At 35.5% G+C, this 21,409-nt stretch overlaps 1 protein-coding gene across 1 annotated transcript; it reads left to right on the top strand.

Moving 5' to 3' along the window:
- Positions 1–9,559: 9,559 nt before the first annotated feature.
- LOC123893807 (structural maintenance of chromosomes protein 2-1-like) lies at positions 9,560–21,090 on the top strand. The gene is made up of 20 exons (XM_045943607.1): positions 9,560–10,130; positions 10,943–11,623; positions 11,770–11,913; positions 12,032–12,322; positions 12,415–12,600; positions 12,678–12,842; positions 12,941–13,000; positions 13,292–13,354; positions 14,396–14,487; positions 14,856–14,952; positions 16,179–16,295; positions 16,415–16,633; positions 17,512–17,652; positions 17,728–17,895; positions 17,980–18,164; positions 18,280–18,373; positions 18,445–18,533; positions 18,950–19,175; positions 20,336–20,410; positions 20,667–21,090. The coding sequence occupies exons 1-20, from the start codon at positions 9,813–9,815 to the stop codon at positions 20,781–20,783; spliced, it is 3,528 nt and encodes a 1,175-aa protein (XP_045799563.1). The 5' UTR covers positions 9,560–9,812; the 3' UTR covers positions 20,784–21,090.
- The last annotated feature ends 319 nt before the right edge of the window (positions 21,091–21,409 follow it).

Below are 21,409 nucleotides of genomic sequence, written 5' to 3'. Positions count from 1 at the left end.
GGTGACAATAGCTCCATCACGAACCTCTTTCTCCTCGTCTAGCCCCTCCTCGACCAAGCTGGGGTTAAGAATCCTGAGCTGAGCCACTGCATTGTTAAAACTAAAAGCTGCAGCAGCAACCATGTTGGACTCAAGCTCCTGGATCTTAGCGATCAAAACAGCACTAGAAGAGGAAGCATACTCCCCCTGAGGGTCGAGCTCCTTCTCCCGATCCTCAATAACCCCAGTAACTTGGAGCCTCTCCAGCTTCCCTTCCAGCTCGCCTATCAAAACCTTCTGCTCATCAGCCTTCTGCACAGCACTGTCCCTCTCCTCCGACACCGTCTTGAGCCTATCCTCCGCTTCCTTGAGGTTGGTCGAGAGGGTCTTGCGCTCCTCCCTGAACACCTCGCAGGAGGCCTCGGATTCTGCCAGCCTCCGCTGCAACAGAGGCAACTCCTTGCGAGCTTCATCCCTCTCCTCCAAATACTTGCATTCCCGACCATTCAAGAAAGTCGCCACCTCGACTAATTTGAGCAGAGCCATGGATTGGGCAGCTATTTCAGTACGGAGAGCCTCAGGACCCATATCCGAGAGGATGGCCTCGTCCGCTGGATTAATTTTCACTTTGGTCTCTCCAGTTAGCAGTTCGCCATGAGCATAGATTGGAGGAAGGACGAAATCCTCTGCAGGAACACCAGCAGATAACCTGTGGGGACCAGGGCGAGGAGGGTCATCCTAGCCAGAAAGATCCACTACCTCGCGCTCCTGACGAGAAGAGGTTTCCTCTTCCAGTCGTATCCTCTTCGAGCGGTCCATATTTGAGGCTGTGGGAGATTGAGGGGCAGAAGAAGTTGTAGCAGCACTGCTCGCCTCCCTCTTGTTCTTAGCAGCGCGAGCTTTGCGGAGAGCAGCGGATCCACTGGTCATTGTACCTACACAAATCAGGTTAACAGTTAGCAAAACGAAGTCGAGCAAATAAAAGAAGCGAAAACAGTTGGTAAAAAATAAGTAAAAGAAAGCTACGAGCATACTCCAAAAAGCAGTCAATTTTTCCGAAGTGTCGCAAGCGAGCAACTCCTTCGTAGCGATCACCTTCGGACAGGTTAACCTTCGACCATCTACCCCGAACAAAGGCTCGCCCCCAGGGTCACTCAGAAGGTAAGGAGGCAAACCCTCCACGAACTCCAATAATTTCTTATAGTCAGCTCTCTCCTCAGCTGACAACGCTCCCAGCGTAAAAACAAACTCCTTGGTCGACATGGAGTAGTGATCCCTGCGCCAATAGAACGGGAACCTGGCGAAATCCTCCTCGATAGGGAGCCCCTGTTCGTCGAGCACTTCCTGTCCCAGCTCGTCTATACGGTGCCCTCTACGAACGAAGTTATTCCAGCCTTTCGTCGTTATGGGCCTAACTCCATAGAAAACAGACTTGAACCCCCGTACCGACTCGTCGAACATATCAAAGAGGCGTTTCCGTTGCCTCAAAGAAACCCATCCATGTTTGGTGTCCGGTACCGGGGCTCCTTTCGCGAGCTTCCCTTTCGCCTGTTCCCCCCGAGGGCAGCTCCGTTGAAGGCCAAAATGGTAAAAGAATAAAGGCAAGGTGGGGCCCAAACCCAAATACTCAGCAGTCTTTTCGAAAGCCTTGATAAAGGCCAACGAGTTCGGATGAAGTTGAGAAGGGGCCAAGCGAAGATGACGAAAGATGGACACCTCCAGATCTGTGAAGGGCAGCCGAATTCCCAGGTGCTTAAAGGCAATCTCGTACATGGGAATCGTCCCCCAAGCCCAATTACTGCAGATCCTATGACGAGCAGTAGGAATCCGCACCTCAAAATCTTCAGTAGGAGGAGTCTGTATATCCGTGCACATCGTCTCTGGGATGTCACTCTCGCAATTCTGATAAATCGACTCTGTCTCTCGAGGTTCGTCCGCCACCCATGAAAGGTCGGCTCGGACACGAATTGACGAGGACGGCTGTTGATCTATAAACGAGACTTGACTTTGAAATCCTTCAGCCATCTAAAAGAAAACCTGAAAAAGCAGAGGAAGGAAAAATGAATTCGACATTCAAATCCACCCTTCCACCGCCAAATCAAGTGAAAGGGCGAGGATCTCAACAAAAGACTACGCGAAAACTGAAAGGGATAAAATACTCTCTCCGGGCGCTAAGTTCATAAAATAACCGAGCACGAAACGCATGTGGTGCTCGACACTGTTCTAAGCCAAAACCCAACCGTCAGTTGGTAAAAACGGCGATTTCTCGCCTGAAAACCGCGAAAAACCCCTATTTTGGGGGGAAAAGGGTGCTAATCACCACCTACAACCTTCAAAGGGACTACCCAAGCTACATAGGAAACAAAACTACAAACCCCTACCGCGTAAACTATCTACAACAATCAAAGTAAAATCCAAAGCAAAATCTTCAAAGATTAGGAGGGATAAAACACTTACTTGTTGATTAAATGAAGATGGGAATAAGGAGTTTGTAGTACGAAAGCAGAAGAAGAGCAAAACCACCAAAGGGAACTTGGACCGGAAAGGCAAAGTGATGAAGAAAATGAGCAAGAAACTGTAAAGTTTCAAACGAAAAAACCTCCCTCCTATATATAGGCGAACGGTCCCGTATAAGGAAATTCACGCCACTCCCATCTGGACCGTCAGATCCGATCTATGATCCAGATCAATCGCGATCAAGCGGCCCAGATTCGATCCCAGGAAAAACGAAAAGGCGCGAATATCCAACGGTTCACAACGACCTCGAGATTCAAATCGCAGTCTAATAGCCACTCGAGTACTATTTAAATAGCCTTTACACGTGGCGAAAGGAAACGAAGCGACTCGTCCTTTCAAGTCACATCCGTCTGCTCGCGCAAATCTCGCAGAATCCAAGGCACCACATCCCGAGAAAATCGCGACCAAAAGGGAAATGCAAGATCCTCGGGATCCAATCCCCTTATTCTTTCCCTAGAAATACGGGGAAGGCCGCATCAACCGAATGAGAACACCATGTTCCTCGACAAGCTCGCAAAACCGAAAGGATGCTCGAATAAAAAATCGAGCGAAAATCCGCTCGGAACCGTTCGCAAAATCCACGACATTATTAAATTGAGAGCATACATAAAGCATGAATGCAAATAAAATGTGCTCGAAATACTTAAAGTAAAAACGTTCTTTATTAATAGGAAGCCAATACAAGGAAAGGAAAAATTACAAAGGACCCGAGCATCTAATCCTCATGCTCGGAATCCGAATCAATCTTCAACACCTCCGTTGGCTTCCTCTTGGATTCCACCGTCATATGGGACTCCCCTTCGTCAGAGGAAGGGAGGATAGGGTAGAAATCCTCAGACTTAAAAGTCTTCAGAAACTCCGCATAATCCTCATCTGTGTCATCAGAACCAGATGAGTTTGAGGAATCTGAAGAAAGAATGACAGTCTCCGCCTTGGCCTCCTTTGCCTTCTTAGAACGAGTAACCCTAGACGTGGATACCTCCACTTTCTTCCCTCTCTGGGACTTGAAACTCTCGACGGCCATCTTCTTGGTATTCTTCCTATCCATCGTCAAAATTGGAAAGCACAGTGTGAGAAACAAAGAAAGAAGAAGTGGCTATTTATAGGAAACTTGCCGCCCAAAAAAGCCCAGCATCGTGTTTAACGGCCCATAAACATAAAGGCGGCTACCATTCCCTAGGGTTGACCCCTTGGAAAAAGCGCTTTTCCTTTCCAAAGTTTGACTTTGACCAAAGGGAATAACAGAACCTTAAGGGAATGGAACACGACAAGCCACTTCGGAACAATTATGTTCGACAAACGAAAGATCCAAATAACACAAGATGAATCGTTCAAACTTCAAGTCATTATCCTCATCAGAAGAGCATAATAACTTGGGGGGCTCCTGTTCTGGGTCGAGCTCAGATGCTCGAGCCAGCGACAGTGTCGAACAGGCAACGTCCCGAACTAGCTACCATGAAGAGCCCGCGAGACGTGTTCGACTCTCCAACGGTCTGATACTCTTACGTATCGTAACGGCCGTAAACCGGAATGATGAGCATTTACTGCACATCAAGGCCTCCAAGCCGTTTTCCGGCAGCCACTTGATGGCCATTAATGCCATCAAGGGTCTTGGCCCAGCGCTGGGGGCTATATATATGTGACTCCACTTCATTTGCAAGGTACGCATTATTTAGCTAAGAAAACCTTCACAAACACAAACTGACTTGAGCGTCGGAGTGCCTGCAGGTACACAACCCCCCTCCGCTTCAACAGGGGTCTCAACGCTCTCAACCACCGCAAACGCCGGCGAAGTCGCATCATTCTGATCAACACGATCAATCTCTATGTTAATTTACTCCTCTTTTATCGCTATTGCGTTTTCATAATTTACGCCATCAAAAATCTTTAAATCATCATACTTAAAACAATATTAATTGTTGAATGAAGAAGAAGATGGAACTTGGACTCAATATGGCATCAACCTGGTAAGTAACTCTCTCATTATGATTTAATTAAATTTTGTTTTAACTTTTCATTAATTTTCAACAAATTTTTAATAAACTTTTTCAACACCGTACATAATTGTTTATCTTTTTTATTGTTGTTCGGCCGTACTTTGTGTGTGACTTAATCTCTTTTTGTGTTTTTGTTGTTGTTGTTGTATCTTTGACTGTTTTAAGGTTTTTGTTTAGATGTAACCATTGTATTCAAGGTTGTTATAAAAATACATCAAAAGTTACCAATTATTCTAGTTATAAAGATATGCTAATTACGCTTTTATTTACTTTACTTTTCGATATTGCTTGACTCACAATCAATTACTACATTTTAACTACATGATTTGAATTACGCTAAAGAACATGTGCTCTTGGTAAGGAAAAATATTATTGTGTTTGAGCTTCCTATTGTTACGTCTCATGTTAGTGAGCAGAAAGGGGAAGGAGAAAGTTGGTACCGTTGGTACCGTATTGGAAGAACCTAAAAAAGGTATTAACTCGCCATAGGAAAAATGGAAGTGTATGAGAGACATTGAGAGTGGAGTTGTTAAATTGAAGATATAGGAGAGAACCAATTTGATGTAAGTATTATTTCGTCTTCAATTCAAAACTATTAAATTTCTCATACCGGTGTATTGAATTTGATCAAGTTGTTAAATTTCTCATACAGGTGTCTCTAGATACAAAGTTTGTATCTAATCAAATTGTTGTTGCAATTAACGGTGCAAAGAGACAATGCTCTGTTCATGGACCGATTGATAAAAGAGTTGTTGTATCTGCCCCGTATTGTACCCCCAAGGCCCATGAAGATGTGCCCAAACGTCTGAAAATGAAGCCTTGAAAGATGTGCCCGAATGTATTATGATATACTATATTTACTTGTTTATGACTTTTTTAATGTCATATGTTATGAATAATAGTTTCATGGTAAATTCTAATATGGACCACTTCATCAAGTGATTTATGGTGGACCAGTCATGAATAACATTATAACGAATACGAAAGTTTAGATCATATAGATCATTCATAGAAAAATTTAGAAAAATTGAAAATCATTTGATATGTTATTGAGACACATCAAGATTAACGGTTTATTAAATAACGTAAATCTTGATGGGTCTCAATAACATATCAAATGATTTTCAAAAAAAATTTAAAAATTTAAAGATGATCTATACGATATAAACTTTCAATCCAATAGCGAATTTTGTAAAATTCATATTCGGTAGATCACTTGTCCACGGTGGACCACTTGTGAAGATGGTCCACCGTAGCATTAGCCTAGTTTCATCATTTTTAATGCCTTGATTAATTTTTTCAGGACCGATGTTATACTTTGGTTCGGTGGACTCTGTTTCGTTGTTGTAAGATCTAAAGGCGAGTTTCAAAGGCAGTGGAAGAGAACTTGGGTTTACACAAACATCTGGAATTGACTTAAGCAGAAAGGTAGGGGTGCTCAAATTCAAACCAATCCAAAAAATAACCGCAAAACCGAACCGAACCGTGAGTAATTTTAACTTTGGATCGGATTGATTTTTGCCACAAAACCGATTCAAACTGAACCGCGAGCACCCCTACAGAAAGGTGTGTCTTTTATGGAGAGTTTGTTAATAAAAGATTTTTGTTGCTAAAAATAATCAAGGGTATTGTTGGTATTATGAAAAGTCCACACCAAAAATTTTTGTATCCTCTTTATATATATTTATATTTATATATATTATTATAGAGTAGATATGGATTTAATTTTCAAATAATAAAATATAAATTTGAGTGATTGAAAATAAATAAATATAGATTTCAATTTAATTTTGATACATGTAAAATATTTTATATTGTTCACCAAAAAAAATAATTTAATATTGTTGACAAATCACACGATCAGTGAGATTTAAAATTAAAAATACTAAAAATCAAGCAATTTTTATGATCAAATGATTATTTTTTTTGATAAATTAAAAGCATCTAGATATCAAAGTAAGGATAAATATGGAATCATATCCTTCCTAGTTCTCCACCTATGGCTCATACTATTAGGGCCCGTTTGATACACATGATAAGAGACATGATAGGATAACTGTATCATATCCTGTTTCAGTCCAGTGTTTGGTGACACAGCAAGATATGATAAGTTAATCCTGTAGCTTATCCTATCATGTCTCTCTAGTTAAAATTCTTATCCTGAATTTGAGCTGGGTTACCAGCATGATAGGATAATTTTTCTTTTTTTACTGATTTATTCTATAAAAAATATTTTAAAATAAAAAAAATGAAAATTAATAAAATATAAATTATAAAATAAATAATTTTTAAATATACATGTGATTTTCTCACAAGGGTAATTTTGTAATTTACATAATATAAAAAATCAAAATTATACTAAAATTACAATATTTTAAAGTAAACTAATTATTAAAAAAATCGTAAAATATGGATATCAATTTAAATTTTATAAGAAATTAAATATAATTATTTTGCAATGGTATTTTTATTATTTACGTATGAGATATATCATATATTTATTTAGCTTATCTAACATGTATATATCATTGGGTTATTTATTTGATCATGATTCATATAAAAAATTAAACTTTATTATTTTCTCATGTTTTTTATTTAAAACTATATAAAGTTATTTGATTACTTATTTATATTTTTTATTTAAAAAATTCAAAGTATTACAAAAAAAAATTAAAAAATAACAATTGATTTACAAGGGTAATTTTGTCATTTAAATATTTTATATATCTTATCATATTATTATGAGCAAGTATGTATTAAAAACATGATATAATAGTTGTTATGTTTGTTATCTTGTGTGCACCAAACACAAGATAAGATAACTGAGGATAACTATTATCCTGCTGATATCCTATCATATCCTTATTCTGTTTTATATCATATCCTATCAATATTCTATCATGCGCACCAAACAGACCCTTATATATATATATATAAGGGAGGGATCAAATTACACCGGTGTAACATTTTAGTAATGTTACACCGCTCAATAACGCTTCAACGAATACAAATTTTACAAAATCCACCGTCGGATTGAAAATTTATATCATTTAGATCATTCATGTTCAATTTTACAAAAATCTAAAATCGTTTGATATGTTATTGAGATCGATCTAGATTAACGCTTTATGTGTTTTTATTGAATACCGTTAAGCTTGATCAATCTCAATAACATATCAAAGAATTTTAGATTTTTATAAAATTGAACATGAATGATCTATATGATATAAACTTTCAATCCAATGATGGATTTTGTAAAATTTGTATTCGTTGAAGCATTATTGAGCGGTGTAATATCACTCAAATGTTAAACCGGTGTAATTTGATCTCTCCCTATATATATATATATATATATATATATATATATATATATATATATATATATATATATATATATATATATATATATATATATATATATATATATATATATATATATATATAGGGTTATATTGATTCCAAGAGTAAGTTATAAACGCTACTCCAAATCATGGCCTTTGATTTTAATACTGAATTAGTGGCTAAGATTGATTGATCATAAAACACAAAGATGCACTTATTTTTGTATTATCTTGGAAAATTATCAAAACATACTTTAAATAGAATGAATTAATTATAATCCAAAACCCAATCTCTAAATAGAATGAATTAATTATAATCCAAAACCCAATCTTTTAGCAAATGAATTGTAAAATTCTATAACTTTTTCAACAGTTTTGAATTCCATCCAATATAAGGTTCACTATTTAATTTATCACTGTCATTAAGATCAGAATCTGTTGAAATATTTTCATGAGATATTTCCACTTCTACTGGCATAGTACATGGAACCTCTTCAAAAGCATTGACATCTATTACTAGAAACCTGTTTGTTTCTTCAACAAAATCATTACAAATTTTTCTAACAATACCCTTTATAAAAATTCAAAACTGTTTGATACTTTTTCTAACAACTTCAATTGAACGTACAACAAACTTTTAAAAAAACCGTTGAATTTCAATTGTCTGAATACATAACTACATTTTTTGAATTTTTATAAAAATTTGTGGAGTTGATCTACTCAATAAGATTTTTGAATTCAATGGTTGGATTGAAGAAATATAATGCCGATATTGAGTTATTAAGCGGAGTAACTCAATAGAGACTTACTCCTGGAGTCAACGAATCCCTCATATATATATATATTATATATATATATATATACATAAACTGGGGGACATAGACCTAACTCAGTGAGTCCACACAAGTGCATATGACAAAAAGATGAACCAACTTCTAGTCCTAAAAGATAAAATAGAAGCCAAAAAATTTGAGGCGAATGAACCCATTGTCAACACGAACGGTCCACGTATCCGTTACTCCCTACAACAAGCAACAAGTGATATGGCGATTATCGTTTACTTACTATTGCAAATTTTTTGAAGAATAGTTTTGCTAAAGTGTCTTACTTTCACTTATGGGTGTGCAAATATATTGTAACCGATCGAACCCACTCTAACCGATACTAAATTGGGTGTATTGGGCGGGTTTATATGGGTTATCGAGTCTACGGATGACAAATAACGAATAAAAACAGTTAAACATGGTCGGGTTCAATTTTAAAAATTTAAATATGTCGTTAACCGAACCCAACCGAGGTTGTAAAATCATGAGTCTTTTCTATCTTATCGTAAGTATTGAAGCATCGTTTCTTTTATAAAAAAACACTACAAATTATTTACACACGACTCAAGATAGACAGTATTATTATAAAGTTAAATTATATTTTTATCCTATCGTTGGTCTAATCTCTCGACGGTATTTACTAACAAGTTAACTTAAAGTAAAAATATTATATTATTTTATATGTATATGTGTTTATTTTTTTATTGATGTGTTGACCCGAAAAAATTAAACTGACCAACCCGTAACACATATAAACCGACACTCGACAAAACCGAAGCTTAAAATGATCGGTGACAGGCCAAAATTTTATACCCTCAATTTTTCTCGGATGAGCCATTTATGCCCCGAATCCGACCAAACCCTCCCGATGCCCTAATTTCACTTCATTTCCGTGTTCCGTACAACTACAAGCTCACTCAAACATAAGCAAGCGACGTCGTTTTGAAGTGGGTGAAAAGTTCCCGCCTTTTGCTACTTGTTGAATTAAATCGACAAAAACTTCAAAGTTCAAATTCTCCACTCTCTCTCTCTCTCTCTGCAACACTCTCCACAACGTTCACCACCAAAACGCTGTCGTTTAGGGTTTCGATCTCCAAAACCCTTCCCTCATTCTCCTACATCCATTTCCCCCAAATCAATTCCATTTCACAACGATGTACATCAAGGAAATTTGCTTGGAAGGTTTCAAATCCTACGCAACTCGAACGGTTGTTCCTGGATTTGATCGTTTCTTCAACGCTATCACTGGTTTGAACGGTTCTGGTAAATCGAATATTCTCGATTCGATTTGTTTTGTTCTTGGAATCACTAATTTGCAGCAGGTTCGTGCTTCGAATCTTCAAGAACTTGTGTATAAGCAAGGTCAAGCGGGAATTACTAAGGCTACTGTTTCAATTGTGTTTGATAATTCTGAAAGGAGTCGTAGTCCTCTTGGATATGAAGGCCATTCCGAAATTACTGTTACAAGACAGGTTTTTTATTTTTTATTTTTTTAATTATTTGATTTATCTTTGAATTTATAGTTTTTTTTTTTGAATGGCGTTTGAATTTATAGTTTAATTGTGTTTCTTATGCTTTTAGAGTTTTCATTTTTGTATCATTTTGATGAAATAGAATTATGGGTTTTGAGTTTAGTAGCTGCTTTCAGGTTATATGGTAATAATTTAAGTAAATAAAAGTAATTTAGTAAAATAAATGTCAACGCCGGACATGACACAAACACTGACATGTCAACCCGGGTAAAATTTTGAGAATTTGACATATTCAATGTAATCACATGTGTCAGACATGACACATGCTGGACACCAGGACACAATTTTTGGTGCTATAGAGATAACCAATAAGTGTTTGTGTTGTGTGGTATTGGAGACTAGCATGAATAAAAAATGAGTTGGACATCGGACACACCTTTGATATGAAGTTTCAATGCTACGCAGGTCAATTATCAAGTGAGATTAAGGTAGTGTTTTTTTCACGGTAGAATATTGGTAGACGTGCGCCCAATTTAAATCTACAATATGTAGCTTCTAACTTTTCACGGTGAAAAGCCTTTGTGACGTGCGGTGGAGTTGATAATATGCTGCTTCCCCAAACATACTATAAGTTTTGTGTTTGCAATTTTTTGTTTTAATTTTATTTATAGATAGATTTATACTACTCCATTAAATAGTTGCATAGTTTGTTTAAAATAAAATATTAAGTGTTATGGGTTTTAGGTTTAGTTTGTGCTTGAATTGGTTTACTGTCTCATTTTTTTTATGTGATGTGATGGGGTGCAATGCAGATTGTGGTTGGAGGGAGGAACAAATATTTGATAAATGGGAAACTTGCACAACCTAGTCAAGTCCAGAACCTTTTCCATTCCGTGCAACTAAATGTTAACAATCCACATTTCCTTATAATGCAAGGGCGGATTACTAAGGTTTTAAATATGAAACCGCCAGAGATATTGTCCATGCTTGAGGAAGCTGCTGGGACAAGAATGTACGAGACAAAGAAAGAGGCTGCTCTAAAAACTCTTGAGAAGAAGCAGAGTAAGGTTGATGAGATCAACAAGCTTCTTGATCAGGAGATACTTCCAGCTTTGGAGAAGTTAAGGAAAGAAAGGACGCAGTACATGCAATGGGCTAATTGCAACGCTGAGTTGGATAGACTGAGAAGATTCTGTATTGCTTTTGAGTATGTTCAAGCGGAGACTATTAAAGACAATGCTACTTCTGAGGTGGAACAAGTAAAAGCCAAGATAGCTGAGATTGACAACATTGCTAAGACAACTATGGTGGATGTAAAGGAAATGGAGACTAAAATAGCTCAGTTGACTGCTGAGAGGGAAGCAAGCATGGGTGGGGAAATGAAATCTCTGTCAGAAAAGGTTGATGCACTTTCCCAGAGTCTTGTAAAGGAAACGTCTGTACTAAATAATAAAGAAGACACTCTGAGGAGTGAAGAAGTCAACAAAGAAAAAGTATGTTAGTGATGTTATGGATTCAATCTTTGCTCAGTTTCAATAATATTGCTGTCTTTTTTAAAAAACATTTATGCTACTTTTGTTTAAATATTATCTAATTTTGTGAAGCTGATATTTGGGTTTCAAACCTTGGTTTTTTGAAGATTGTTAAAAATATTGAAGAATTGAAGCAATCAGTAGAAGAGAAGGTGTCTGCCATTAAAAAGGCTGAAGAAGGAGCAGCTGATTTGAAAAATAAAGTTGAGGAGCTCTCAAAGAGCCTGGAGGAGCATGAAAAGGAATATCAGGTAAAGGAAGCATGTGCTGGCTTGGCTTAATGTTGTTAGGATCTATGTTGTCTATCTGTGGGTTCCTATTATTTTATTGAGATGTTTTATTTATCCTATTGCTCAAAACTATTGATAGGGCGTTTTAGCTGGCAAGAGCAGTGGTAACGAGGAGAAATGCTTAGAGGATCAACTAGGCGATGCAAAGATAGCAGTCGGAAGTGCTGAAACAGAACTAAAACAGCTGAAAACAAAAATTAGTCATTGTGAAAAGGAACTGAAAGAGAAAAAAAATCAATTAAGGTCAAAACAGGATGAAGCTACTTCTGTGGAAAATGAGCTCAGAGCAAGAAGGAAGGATGTTGAAAATATCAAAACAGGATTGGAGTCTCTTCCTTATAAAGAGGGTGAGATGGAAGCTTTGCAAAAGGTTTGATTGGTTTCTCTTCTGTCAGTTTCTTTTCAATCTAAAGAGGTTCATGAGTCTCATTTAAGTAAACTTTTCTTTAAAACAACTTCCAGGAGCGTGAATCTGAGAGGGATTGTGTGCAAAAATTGAAGGATGAAATACGCAACATTTCAGCATACTTGGCTAATGTTGAATTTTCATACCGTGATCCCGTCAAGGACTTTGATAGGTCAAAGGTGAAGGGTGTTGTTGCAAAACTCATCAAAGTAAAAGATAGGTCCACAGTGACTGCCCTAGAGGTTGACAGCGTGATAACTTATATCTGAATTTACAAATGAAAATTCTGACATTAATGACTTGAAATGACCGTTTTCAGGTTACAGCTGGTGGAAAGTTGTACAATGTTGTAGTTGACACAGAAAGTACTGGAAAACAGCTATTACAGAATGGCAATCTTAGAAGAAGAGTGACAATTATACCTTTGAACAAAATACAACCCTACGTTGTTACCTCAAGAGTTCAAAATGCCGCTGTTGAATTGGTAGGTGACTGTAATTTTTTGTCTGTATTTTATTTTGTTACCTAATGTCTTGATTGCTTAATTAGCTTTTCTGAGGACCTTGGTTAATTTCATTGCAGGTCGGCAAGGAGAATGCCGAAATTGCACTTTCTTTGGTTGGTTATGAAGAAGAATTGAAGGTTTGCTTCTTTGAATTTCAATTTGTATATCACAATAAAATTTACTGCACATGTTTAAATTTTTTTATTTTATTTTATGGTATCTGATGCTTATATGGGTAATGAAAACATTCTGCATGTCATTTAAATTGTTTTAATAAGCTTTTTTCCAGTTTTATTTTGTATTTATCTTTTGGCTGTCTTGATCAACAGCCTGGAAAATTCGATTCATTTTGATGTTTGTAGTTTTATTTAATTTTAAATTAATTCCAACTTTATATTTTTTCTAATTAAGTATCCTATTTGTTCTAGAAAGCAATGGAATTTGTCTTTGGCTCAACCTTTGTTTGCAAAACTCCCGATGCTGCAAAGAAGGTAACAAGCTACACCTGTTTTTCCTGCCGAGTTACATGTATCCGTAATTTTACATTGAGGCGTAAACCCCTCATGAATGATATCTGCTTGTTACACTTTAAATGCTTTTTTCTTCACATCATGTATTTATAATTTAATAGCTTGATGGTCTAACAATAACCGAATAACTTAATTTCAAGATAAGGCCGCCTACAATAGACCTATAATGGGTTCAACCCTTCCTTTGATCTTGCCATGGTAGGAGTTTTATAATACTTGGTTGCCCTCTTTATGATCGGTTGGTGATAGGATTCAATTTATTAAATCATCAAGGAAACAGATAAAACAGTAGAATAATAAGGGAAATGGAAGATATTATTGATGTATAGTAAAAGCTAAATTCAAGTTGAACTTAGCTGATAAGTACAGCAGGTGGAAATGGAATGAAAATTGAATGAAAATAAACTAGGCAATTCAAGAAGCCTATGATCTCCCAATAATAGTAAAATACTGAATTCATGCATAATGATACTTCTGAACATCCCTTCATCGTATAGCCTCATATCTACTTTCTCTCTCCCCCTTGCCACTTGTCCCTAGTCATGTTTCTCCCACTAAGTTAGTTACACCCTCTAGGAAATGATTCCCCGTGGCCTCACTCCCATGCTTCCTGATGTGCACCCTATCATACGATTCATAACTATCAGTTAACTTTATGTAGAAATATTTGGTGACTGTTGGATAAAAGAGTTGAAGAAAGGGTAATCAAAGTAATTAGGAATAAAGTTTATTTAGGTTAGTTAGTTGAAGAGGTCCAAACGAATAAATGAAAATATATGAAGAAAGTGTGGAATGGTAATCATATTTGAAGTATAGAATGGCGTGCATCATCTCATGTCTTGTATTTTGTTGCTGTAGTTTTCACTTTTGCTCTATGGGTTCATAACAATAACTTTATGCATATCTCGTTTAAGGTTTTCATCATGTCATGTCTTGTTATATCTAACTAATATACAATTGAAATTTCTTTCAAAATTGTCATTTGATGCTTTATTTAAATAGGTGGCATTTAGTAGTAATATTCGCACCACCAGTGTCACACTTGAAGGAGATATTTTTCAGCCAAGCGGTCTTCTTACTGGGGGAAGCCGGAAGTATGATTCTATCTTGTTTTCATCATTACAATTCTCACTGCAATATGCATATATCTTTTATATCTTTTATTCTCTGACCAATAGACTGTGACCAGAGATCACAGAATATTTTGGCAACGAATATTTTACTTTACAGGTTCTGTTCTCTACTAAGTGCATGTTTGATATCACGGCGAGTCACTGTGATTTTTAGAAGCAACACTTTGTAGCTTTGCAAAATCATAGTGGCTCGCCATGATTTTGGCAAAGCCACCGCGATACCAAACATGCACTTAAGTGATGCTATCACTTAGTTATTGAATGCTTGTATCTGATGATATTATGTTGTATATGCTTTTTGGTATGTTGTGATGGGTTTGTTGTAACAGGGGAAGTGGTGATCTATTGAGGCAACTTCATGCTGTGGCTGAAGCTGAATCAAAACTTTCAGTGCATCAGAGTAGGTTATCAAAGATTGAGGCAAAGGTAGTCCCTGAACACCTGTTTTTTCATAATGACATGGAAACTTACATTTAGAAAAGCCTGTAAGACAGGAAATGTACTTGTTAAACAAAGTTGCATATTGCTTTTGTAACAGCTTTTGTTCTAATTGTATATTTCTTGTTACTGCTATCGTTAAATAAAATTTATTTTGTTTTATTTGTCTGTGATAGCTTTTTCAACTTTACATAAAGGAATGATAAGCCTAATTAACATAAGTTGGAGTCAATTGCTTGAAGTCTAGTTGACTAGCACGCGGGTCAAGTTTTGTGTTGAAAGTCACCTCTTTAATATGATTAATGGGAGCTAGTATCTATCTATATAATAATGTTTGGATACATTATTGTATAACTTTTTTCAGGGACCTGTTTGGTAGAATAGAGAAAGACATAAGTGTATGGCATCCATATCCTCCTAGGTAAAGAGATTAAGAAAAAACAAGAAAGACATCAATGAAACAAATTGCACTAATTTCTCTATGTCCGTGTAAACCCCTTCTAAAATTACTACTAGTAGGTAAGGACTGCAAAAAGAAGAGTGAATGTTAAGAACCAACCCTCCACCCCCAAATTCTGGCATTCCTCATGCCACTGAATATATGTCGCACTGCCAAAGGGCTTTGCACCTTTTTCACCTTAGACATTAGAAGAAGGGCTTGTGTACTGGTGTGGGAACTTCAACGAATTATTGTGTTAATCTAGTTGTGGAAAGAACGAGTTATAAAATAGATTAAGCAAGTCGACACGCAACAAGATTCAAAAAGAAAATTCCAAGAGATGGATGAACGGGTTCTAAATTAGGTTACACATGTCGACACCCAGCAAGGCACAAACAAGATTAATGATAATAGTACAGATAAGAAGTATTTGCAAGTTGATTTCCCTTTGTTTTGGTTTAGCGTCTATTAAACCTTGTCTCTAGATTCATTAGTTCAACATATATGCTCTAGAGGGAAGCTGGTGTTGTTTACATACATTTGTCTTCTTAATACATTTACATAGACATACAAAATAAGTAGCGGTTTATGAAATTTAGCTCAAATTATGATTTCATTTTCTATTAGGGGTTTTTGAAATTTGTTTAGATTTTGCTATTTTTACCTTCTATAATCTTTTGGAGCCTGGTCATTTTCTATGTCAACGTATAAAGCTCATGGTTTCAAACTTTTAGCATAATCTCAATCTTTTTCGTCTTTGTATCTTGACTTACAGATCACAGAGCTTCTTCCTCTTCAGAAAAAATTTAAAGACCTCAAAGCACAATTAGAACTCAAGTCATATGATCTTTCATTGTTTCAGAGCAGAGCTGAGCAAAACGAGCATCATAAGGTATTTACTCATTTCTTTCACCTTGATTTAAGTTGTTGCAGTATTGTTTTTCTCTATGTTATCGTTATTTACCTCTCTTTGCCTGCTCCCTTTTACCCCCATTCCGTTTCTCTTTGTAGCTTGGAGAATTAGTGAAGAAGATTGAGCAAGAACTTGAAGAAGCAAAATCTGCAGTCAAAGAAAAGCAACTTTTATATGAAAACTGTGTCAAGACTGTTTCATCACTTGAGAAATCAATCAAAGAACATGACAATAATCGAGAAAGTAGGCTAAAAGGTTTGGAGAAAAAGATAAAGTCGATTAAATCCCAAATGCAGTCATCTTCAAAAGACCTAAAGGTATACTTGACTAGTAGAATTAATTTGTTACTATTTTTTGACATATGACAATTCATATGAACTTATTTATAAAATTATAACAGTTGAATAGTTGCCAATTCTAACATTAGGATGTTCAGTGGTTTGGTTAATCCTGACCCAATGGAACCCAACAAAATCGTGGTGTTTGGTTGAGAATTTTATGTGTTGTGGTCCAACCCGGTAACGGATTTTGAATCTCAAACCTGTGAACCCAACCTAAACCATTTAATTTTCTTATTCACATGTTATTACGTCTAAGTTTAGTAAATAGCATTATATTTGACATATTATAGAACTATTCTTTCTGTTTATCTTATCATTTATTTTTCTTTATAATGTTCTGGCTATGTAAAATGTTGGAATGTTAATAAAGAAATATCAATTTGTATAAATGTGTGAAATTATCTTTCATTACATGACCCGATTGACTTACCCGTTCAGCTGTTCTTCAATGGTTGGTTTGATTCAGTTTTAACAAAAAAATTACATTAGCCCAATCCAAATCAATCAAAGGATTTATATTGGTTCGGGTAATGGTTTGGTCAAATCCTTCCTAATGTGATGGTCAATTAGTTGCACTAATGGCTATCAAACTTGTGAATTAACATGTAAACTTGTCTGAGTTTTTGTGTAAACTAACATATTCAAGAGTGCTGCTCTAGATTGTGTAACCAACTATCAAGTATTAACTATTAAGCAAAAAAAATCATATTGTCTTGATATTAAGTCAAAAGCGTAGGAGACATGGTTTACAAACAATGTAAAGGAAATTAAATAATAATCTAAAGGAAATAAGGTAAACAGACAAGTAAATAGTCACTGCATTGTGATAATTAATTGGTTGCTTGCTGGTTTAGGGACATGATAATGAAAAAGAGAGGCTTGTAATGGAAATGGAAGCTGTTATCCAGGAGCAAGCTTCCTTGGAGCAACAATTAGCATCCATGAGAACACAGATTACTAATCTTTCCTCAGAAGTAGAAGAACAAAAATCCACAGTAAGCATAGATAATTATTTGATTTGATATCTTTCTCTGAAGAAAGAATTGTGTCCTCAAGCCTCCAAAATGTAGGTTGCTGCTGGAAGGAATAATCTTGATGAAGCTCAGTCAGAGCTGAATGCAGTTCGTCAGAAAATGAAGCAGTGTGACACGGAAATCAGCGGCATTGTTAAAGAGCAGAAAAAACTCGAACATAAACTTAGTGAGAGTAATCTTGAAAGGAAGAGGATGGAAAACGAGGTAATAATTTGACTGCCATTGTCTATACGATACCCTTAGAACTAGTGCACTAAAGAGCATTATCCTCATTCTATTTTTTTCTAGGTAAAACGAATGGAGATGGAACAGAAAGACTGTTCTGTGAGGGTGGATAAATTGATAGAGAAGCATGCATGGATTGCTTCTGAAAAACAGTTGTTTGGTAAAAGTGGGACTGATTATGATTTTGCTTCTCGTGATCCTGGTAAAGCAAGGGAAGAACTCGAGAAGCTTCAGGGTGAACAATCTGGGTGTGTGGCTTTAATGATATAATTTCTGTATCATTACTATATTGTGTGCAACTACAATTACATATCCCCCTCATGTACTATGTTGACACTGTTTGTTTTTGTTTGCACAATCAAGGCTTGAGAAAAGGGTGAACAAGAAAGTAATGGCAATGTTTGAGAAGGCAGAAGATGAGTACAATGACTTGATGTCAAAGAAAAATATAATTGAGGTATTTTTAATCTACTTCAACATTTTCTACCTTTCTTGTTTAAATGCTCAATCTATTCTTCTTTTGCCTAGAATGACAAGTCTAAAATCAAGAAGGTGATTGAAGAGCTTGATGAGAAAAAGAAAGAGACACTAAATGTTACCTGGACCAAAGTGAATACGTAAGTTTATTTTTTCATGTAATTTGGTCTCTTAATATATTTGATAATGTATTAAAACCATTCATAAAATTTCACCTAAAAGATTATTTATTTTTAGGTAGTTGAATTGGTTCTTAGTGTAGTATGAGAATGAGCCTTTATGACCAATTGATTAAGAGGTTGATTCTTGAATCCAACCCACCATTTTCAGTAAAAAATTGAATTTCAGTATAAGGTCTATGTTGAACTTTGTGAAATGTCCATGCTTTCAGCCTAAAGGGTTCTTGCATAAAGAGTCATGTCATTATTTTAGATATAAGACCATACATTCACCAGTCACCATCTAACAGTTTAGGATTTTGGAATTGATTATTCTATTTTTTTTAATTACTTTATATTAGTCAATGATTGTGCATCATGATTTTGTTCTGTGCCAGTGACTTTGGATCAATATTTTCTACACTATTACCGGGCACAATGGCTAAGTTAGAACCTCCAGAAGGATGCAGCTTTCTCGATGGTCTTGAGGTTCGTGTTGCATTTGGAAGTGTATGGAAACAGTCATTGTCTGAATTGAGTGGAGGTCAGCGATCATTGCTTGCACTTTCTCTGATTCTGGCACTGCTTCTTTTTAAACCTGCTCCGCTTTACATCTTGGACGAGGTAAGTTTTACATGATTTTCCTTGTATTTTTTTTTTCATAGAATCTGAATTATATTGGAAAATGATATTTTAATTAAATTGTTATTTCTGTTAGATTTATATGTTGCAGAAAATTTTACTGGCATTGTATTCATTTTTTTTAATATCCAGTCTCACTAATCAAAATCATAAGTTTGGCAAAGCTATTTATTACCTTACATATAATGATAAACAACTGGTTGAAAATTTGTCCAAGTAACTTTTGATAGGCTCGAGAGGTTGGAAGTTATAGATAAATTTTTAGAGATGAAGAATAATACTCCCTCTGGTTTCATATATTAGAAAACGTTTAGTGTTGTCTTGGTCCTAATTATAAGAAAAAGTCACAAATTGTAAGATGTATTAACTGTTAAAATTACTTTGATATCCTCTCTGTGTTTACCAGAAATGTATTAATTGTTTAGATGTAAAAACATTTAATGTCATGATTATATATGGAATTTAAAATAATAATATTAAATGAACCTCCTTATGGTTTTTCTTTTATATGGGACTAGAGTTAGTATTACTTATTTATGGAGATTGATTTTGCGGGAAATTCGAAGTTTGATAACCTTGGAGTGGTGGAAACGACTATTTGTTCTATATGATCTTTTGGTTTGACCTATTTGGATAACCTGCAATGCAATTTGTCTCAATCATGCCATCTTTTGGATGGTTGACCTATGTAAATGCATGTGTATAGCCTTGTTGGCAACCAACCACAATTCGAACCTTTAGTATCCTTGCAAGACCGAGAAAAAAACCTCACATGCTTTGACTCTTTGTACTAGATTAATCCTCGACCATGGCTTGGTCACATTTTAAGCTCGTCACCCTCCCCAAAGATGTATTTTGTAGGGATCTACCATTGGCCCGCTACCTGCAAGTTTATTGTGTGCTTCCAACTGAGTTACACCTGTTGGATCTGTGTATAAAATCAATACACAGTGCATAAACTATTTGTATAAATAATTGTTAATTTCTTATTTATGATTCACAATATGACATTATAATTACACTTCATTCAATTTATGCAGCTGATCCAATTTAGTGGAAAAGATTATTACTACATGTATTTTATACTTTTGAAGCAATGATTATCAGTTTAGCCAAATGTTAACTGTTATTATCTGTTGCAGGTTGATGCAGCTCTTGATTTGAGCCACACACAAAACATAGGGAAGATGATAAAAAATCACTTTCCACACTCCCAGGTAGAGGATATTTTGTTTATACTGTGGCATGATTTCCTTAATCTTATGATATTCCAATTCAACAAGATACAAAAATGTCTTGTTTGAAACATATTATTTCGACAGTGTAGATTCAGTTATGTCTTTCGTTTTGGTTTTACAACTATTTTCAAATCAATTTTCTTTTACTATTTAAATTTTGCGCAAGTCACCCACCAACAGTTCCATACCCAATAAGTTGAATAACCTCATTTCTTTTGGTTCCTTTAATTTGCAGTTTATTGTGGTGTCACTAAAGGAAGGCATGTTCAATAATGCAAATGTTCTTTTCCGGACAAAATTTGTAGACGGTGTTTCAACAGTTCAGCGAACTGTAGCTAAGCAAAACAAGTGATATAATGTTCTTATTTCTGCATCTGTTAGAAGTCTTAGAAACATGTTCATCGTCTGGGAAAATAGATATGAAGATGACGATGCCTGCAATCGAATACTTATGTATTTTGAACATCATTGTGGTGCTGATATGTATTGTATTTTGAACATCCTCATTCCTTCTAATGCAAGTTACTTGTATTTATATTATCAATTTAGTGTGGTGTATATTTGTACGAATTATATGTATGACGTTGGGTACAATTTTAAATTACGTTGAACGATCTGTTTATAGTGAAAGAAAGGATGCCATTTTCATCTTTATTCCACATTTGACCTCACTCCTACTCAAAATTAATTATCACGGTTCACAAATTCTAGTTCAACTAGTAAAAATGTCAATTGTTAGGCCGAATTTCATGACTTGTTCGAACCCCGGCTCCATCACTTTTGTGAATTTATAATGACAAAGACTATTGCTGGGGAGTTTGGGAGTAGTAGCTTGATAGTATTTTTTTTATGTTAGGGGAGGATAATTTTTCATTTAAGTCATTATATAAAGTGAAATCATTTATTCAAAAACAAAACAAAATAATAAAGAATATTAGTTTACTTATTATAAGTAAAATAATTTTTTTACTTATAATT

Source organism: Trifolium pratense, linkage group LG7, assembly GCF_020283565.1.
Source record: "Trifolium pratense cultivar HEN17-A07 linkage group LG7, ARS_RC_1.1, whole genome shotgun sequence".
Taxonomy (NCBI): domain Eukaryota; kingdom Viridiplantae; phylum Streptophyta; class Magnoliopsida; order Fabales; family Fabaceae; genus Trifolium; species Trifolium pratense.
Note: the sequence above shows the minus strand (reverse complement) of the source record. Positions and strands in the feature narration are given on the sequence as shown.

Coding starts and splice junctions, on each gene's coding strand:
- LOC123893807 (XM_045943607.1), top strand. CDS start 9,813: ATGTACATCAAGGAAATTTGCTTGGAAGGTTTCAAATCCTACGCAACT. Junction 16,296..16,414: donor AGCAAAACGAGCATCATAAG/GTATTTACTCAT, acceptor TTCTCTTTGTAG/CTTGGAGAATTAGTGAAGAA. Junction 18,165..18,279: donor CTTCAGGGTGAACAATCTGG/GTGTGTGGCTTT, acceptor TGCACAATCAAG/GCTTGAGAAAAGGGTGAACA.